The 5,787-nt window shown below is 49.6% G+C and overlaps 1 protein-coding gene across 1 annotated transcript; it reads right to left on the bottom strand.

The window, feature by feature from the left end:
- Positions 1-335: 335 nt before the first annotated feature.
- LOC106834638 (HLA class II histocompatibility antigen, DO alpha chain) lies at positions 336-5,185 on the bottom strand. Its single transcript, XM_014846390.3, has 5 exons — positions 4,989-5,185; positions 3,556-3,804; positions 2,951-3,232; positions 2,684-2,855; positions 336-2,473 (listed from the first exon to the last, which is right to left on the bottom strand). Exons 1-5 carry the CDS (start codon positions 5,068-5,070, stop codon positions 2,470-2,472), a joined length of 789 nt encoding a protein of 262 aa, XP_014701876.3. The 5' UTR covers positions 5,071-5,185; the 3' UTR covers positions 336-2,469.
- Between the last annotated feature and the right edge of the window lie 602 nt (positions 5,186-5,787).

The following is a 5,787-nucleotide window of genomic DNA, read 5'->3' as shown; positions in this document are numbered from 1 at the left end:
GCTGGGGTACAGGACAGAGAGGGGATTTGATGTTCTCATTATACAGGAGAGATGACATGTTTATTGTGTGTAGGGGGGACCCCGCAAAGAAGGGAGTTTGACAATACAGAAGAGGAGGTGACTATTGAACTCTGTCCTAAAAGAGAATGGAGTCAGATCAAGAATGCAGGAGGACAATTTTTTTTGTAATGATAGACGATATTGAGACTAGAAGAAACAAATGTGAGTATGAAGGCAGACACATAAATCTAAGAGATTTGGAATTGTTCCTAGAAGTTCCACTTCCAGGGTAATGTATGCATAGTGAACAAAGCACACTTCTAGTCAAAAGAAGACACTTTTAATGACTTTATTAAACCTTAGGACAGAGATCAGAGAAATGCCTTTCCAAGCTTGCAAGTGAAAACTTTTAAGCAAAAGATCAGCAGAAAGCAGGGCGCTACGGGGACAGACAAATCTCATGGTGTCTTCTGAGAACCAACCCATTCTTCTTTCTCTGAGAACAACCTGACCCCTCACCTCAGGGGTGGGTGCTTGGCAGCCATGATTACATTATGGGACATGTACATTGTCCCACAGTCACAGAACATTGGTCTGGGATGGACATCTGCCCCAAGTTTGGCCAGTCATTTATTTTTCCAAGAATTTAAAATTGTGATTGGCAGTCTCTGTGGGTGGCTAGAGCTGAGGTGATAGTCAAACTCAGGAGCTGTATGGTGGACACACGAGCTGAAAAGGACAGTCAGTCCCAGAGAGAAAAATACGGCAAACATGCAGAGGGACCTAGAGAACACAGACCATATAGCCCAGAGAGAGAGCGAGAGAGGCTGCTCTAGGTTCTGCTGGCTTTTCAGCTCTGAGTTCTGCTCCCTCTGAGGCCTGGCTAAAACCTACTCTTGTGTTCTGGGTAAAGACCACTCCTGTGTCTTTATTGTAAATATCCTCTCCTTTTGTCTGTGACCATTTTAAGAGGGTTTCCATTACTGGCAAACAAAAACCTTGACTAGACGGTCCTCCCTCATTTCCAGCAGAGTCTTCTGGCCATTGATTTCTCCCAACTTACTCTCTCCTGGGAAGTCCACAGAGACCCCATAATATCTTGGTGTCTTTCTTTTCCAGGACCAAATGCTCACAATACAAACTCCAATCTTGCCCCTACTTACTTGTGTCTTGCTCAAATTCTATGCCCTAAAAGAGCCAGGTTCTCTGGAAAGCCTTCCTAGACCCCCTCAGACCTTCCAGATCCCTTCTTCCAATGAGTCCTAATAGCACAGATTATGTCAGTGGGTCCCAGTTACCAGACTGGGTCCAGGATGGCTGCGTCAGCATCATCTGGAGCGTGTTAAAAATTACAGACTCCCTGTCACCACTCCCCCGACCCCCAAGATTCTGATTCAGTAGATCTGGGTGAAGCACGCCTGTACTTTTTTAAAACTCCCAAGTGATTCTTATGTGCATCTCTGATTGAAAACTACTAATCTGTACACCACTCATTTGGTACTTGATATAAACTATTTTGTACGGTTACTTGTCTCTTTGTGTGTTTTTAAAATTTTGTTCACAGTAAACTAAAATCTTCCAGGCCACGTATTCAGAGAGCACTCAGATGGATCTCTCAGACCTCCCCTCTCACCAGACGGCTTGCAGATCTATTCTGCTACCCTCCTACCTAATACATTTGACCCCAGGTTGAGGGAGGTTTTGTCTAAGCCTTGGACCACTCTTTGTCATGCACGAGACTCTAAGGAATGTAGATAAAAGAGATGATGGCATAGATCACAGCTGGACACCAATGACCTCTTCATTACGGAGCAAATCTAGACAAGAGTGGAATTCCCATGAACCTCTCCTCTCCTCTCCTCTCCTGGAGCCCTGCAGAAAACTGCTGTTGGTTGAGGGGAGTTGCAACTAAGAGGGTACTCTGTATCCCTTTCAGGGAAAATCTGATTTCAGGAGGCAAATCTCATGAATTCCTTGTGAAATGGCCCATGCACAAGTAACACACAGTGGGCACCAAATTGCTGAGTCAAATGGAGCAAGCCATAGCTGGACTGGCCTGAGGATGACTGCCAATCCCAAGTACCAGGTGGTCACTCTTAGTGGTCATCACCCAGGATCCCCTCTTCGAGATTCCAGCATCCCTCACACCCTGGGAGAATTGGCCAAGACCTGGCAAAAAGGATACAGTGAAAAACACTTAAAGAAGTTACTGCTGTTAGCCAGAACTTTGAGTAGAGCAAGAAAACATGAGTGTCTGTGTTAGGAGTGTGAAGGGGAGATGGTTGGTTTCCCCACCCCAAGTCCTGCCATGAGTACTGGGGCCACAAAGGGACAGAGGTTAATCCCATTCAAAGTTAGCACAGTGGGGATGTACTTAGCAGACTGTGGCACTGAACATGCAAAGGCTGTCAGAAACTTGCGAGGAATCCTTAGGGTGTCTCCCACTATCCGTTTCTCTCAGAATCGTCATTACCTAAAGGAGCAAAAACCGTATGACCCAGGCTGTTCAAGCTCACAATTCTGGGATCCAATCTCTGACTGCCCACATCCCCCAAACCTTACCCCTCACCTCACCTCTGCTCTTCTATTCCCTGCCCACTGCTTGTCTATAGTATCACCTTCCCTGACCCCATTCCTCCCCACAGAATCTCTTATTCTCCACCCCGATCCTGGTCAGACTCACCTACTTTCCTTCCCCAGACACCCAGGGCCTCTGCGCCTGGGGGCACCGGACAAGCATGTGCTTATGATGAGGAGGATGGTGCCCACGAGGAAGCTCACCAGGCCAATGGCCAGGCCAAGGACACAGATCAGAGTCTCTGTGATGTCTGGCGGCAGGATAGGCACCTGAGGCTCTGCGGGGGAAAGGAAGAGTGTGGGGTAGAGCAAAGGTTCTAGAGTAAAGGAAGCACAGGTCTGGGAAGGGTGGGCTGGGGAGGGGACTCCATACCCCAGTGCCTGAGGAGCGGCTCTGCCAGGCCCCAGTGCTCCACCTTGCAGTCATAGAAGTCATCAGCTGAGGGAACGAAGGTCAGGTAGTGGAACTTGCGGAACATGTGGTCAGGCTGGGAATAAAAGCTGGTCTGGGCCACCCCCTCGGTGATTGTTTGACCATTACGCAGCCAGGTGATGTTGATCACAGGGGGGAAGATGTTTTCCACAATGCAGATGAGGACGTTGGGCTGGCCCAGCTCCACTCGAGACTTGGGGAGTATGGTCACTCTTGGAGGCACTAGGAGGAATGAGGCCCTGAATCCCAGAGGCTCATCCCATATTTAGCCATCTGCAGGCAGGAGATGCTCTGGGAGGGCAGCCAAGGGCTCCTGTACCTGACAGGCCCCTGAACGGGGAGACTAGGTGGGAGGGGTCATCGCTCAAGAAGGAAGAGGGTACTGAAGGGGTCTGAGAAGATCTAGGACTTCCTGGGAAAGAAAAGGTCTGCGCACAACAGTCACAGATTCTGAGTGCGGAGAGAGGCCTGTGAGGTGGGAAGGAGGCTTCTCTGGACCTCCTCGTCTGACCTGGGAGGAGCGGGGCAGAGGAAGGGCCGGGTACCATTGATGGCTCTGGTGCGGTTGGAGCGTTCCACCAAGACGTCCAGATGGACTCTGATCATCGCGATGCTGGCCAGGCCATTCTGCGGGTCAAAGCGGGTGAGGTCGCCAAACTCAGGCAGACGCCAGGCAGCCTCCCTCTTCTTCAGCTCCACAGAGAACAGCTGCTCCCCATCAAACTCATGGGAGAACTGACCCGAGGCGCCATAGGACTGGTAGAAGGCTGGTCCATAGGAGGCCATGTGGTCGGCTGCATTGGGTGAGTTCAGGGCCAGGGAGAGAGAAGAAACTGTATCAATCTCAAGCATGACTTGTGTTGTGTTGAGTCTCTAAGTCTGTGCTCTATCCTGGGTTTTGTCGAGGGCAGAGTCCTTTCCGACTTGAGCTGGTCCTTGGTGAGTGGAATCGTTTGCTGGGGGACGGAAGGGAAAGGATGGAGGGAAATAGGCACATGCCCAGCACACTGGCTGCACAGAGACATGGGTGCAGCCTGCATTCCAGGTTGGGAAGAGGAGAGGCTGCCAAAAATCATGTTGGGGATTCCCAACATTAAATCTTGGCTATGATCCTCTGCTCTAGCTGTGCAATCAGGCCCTGTGTGTGAGATGAGGGTGTGTGGGGGTGCGACAAGCAGGAAATGATTAAGGATAGGAGCATAAGTGGAGATCTGGGCACAGACGTGCAGTGTAGGGGGGTTGTGAGGGGAAAGGGGCTATGGCTGGCAGGAGTAAGAATTAAGATTTATGACACAGAGACCAAAAAAGGCAGCCCAGGGTATTGCAGAGAGCAGCAGAAAAGGAGCCAGAAGTTCGTGTCCCAACTCCTCCATCTCACAGCATTATGACTGAACATGTCTTTTCCCAGAACTGAGGCTCAGTTTTGTGGAAATTAAGGATTAGGTTTTAATTGGTAAGATTCTTTTAGAATTCTATGAAATTATTTGTTCAACAGTCATTGAGAGACTACTGTGTGCCCAGCACAATGCCAGAGCAAGAGGAAATAAAGAAGAACCAGCTGTGGACCCCACGACACAAGTCCCTCGTGTCCAGTGCGGGATAAAGACAGATAAACAGTTGACTGCTGACCTGGTGATGTATACTGCAACAGAACCCGACTTGAACGGGCACACTCCAAGCCAGGATGTGGTAGAGAAATCAGGGTGCTGGGCAGTAGCATGGAGGTTTGGGTCTCAGAAAGGAAGACAGAATTGGGCAGGAACCTGAACCTGAGCCTGACACTGACACCTCTGGACTAAGCTGCACCTGTATCTTAGGTCCAGAATGGACACGACAGAGTGAGAGGGATCGGGGTCTCTTAGTAAAAGGAGTTGCCCGTAAACCAGAGGGGGGAGGAACAATTCATGCTCTGTACTGTCTTGCGCGTAAGCCGATGCGCTACATCTCCTCTCCTCACCCAGTCGCCCTCAGCACTCACCCTTGATGGCCTCAGCTTCCTGGGGGCTCAGGAGGGTCATCAAGGTGTGAAGTCCCAGGACCAGCCCCCCACTGAAGACCATTGCCCTCTGGTGCTTTAAAATAAGTCTCGGTTTGTCGGTGTCGGGGGTAAAGGAAGAAGGCGGAGGTAAAGAGGAAGAAAACAGATTCTAGGATGGGGAGACCCCTGCTGCATTCAGCCAATCAGAGAAATTCTTTGAGTTAATGTAGCTGTTGCTGGGTAAAGAAGTAGAGTAACGAGCCTGGGTGAGAAGATGGACGAATGCATCGGGCCCACGAGCACCTGGGACACTTGGTCCACGGGGGAGTCAAAAGAAAGTCTCTGTTTGGGGGGATGGGAGGGGCTTAGATCAACTGTGACTACATCCGCCAAGAGGCGACCCTCCGAAGGCGGAGAAAAGGCTGTTGGAGCACCGCACAGCTGAGCTGAGACAAATCCTCTATCTGATCCGTCTTGTAGAGAATCCTACACTCCCTATAAGTTTCTGTGGACAAATTTGGAGTTAAAAAAATACAATAAATTTTACTGAGAAATTTGAAAAGGGAAACATTCGCTATGCAGTAGAATAAAAATCCTTGAAACCTTTAAATTACTTTAGAAAATATTACTTTATTTCATTGTGTGAGAAAAATGCATAATTGTTGGAGATGTTTAGTGGTTGGAGATGTTTAGTGGTTTGGATGTAGGGAGCCGCAATGGGTTGTTCTGAGGAGCACAGAGGGTGCGGGGTAACCTCCAGCTGTCCCTACAGGTTCCCTGGACACCCTTCTCCACGGTG

Source organism: Equus asinus, chromosome 8, assembly GCF_041296235.1.
Source record: "Equus asinus isolate D_3611 breed Donkey chromosome 8, EquAss-T2T_v2, whole genome shotgun sequence".
NCBI lineage: Eukaryota > Metazoa > Chordata > Mammalia > Perissodactyla > Equidae > Equus > Equus asinus.
This window is presented reverse-complemented; position numbering and strand designations above follow the sequence as displayed.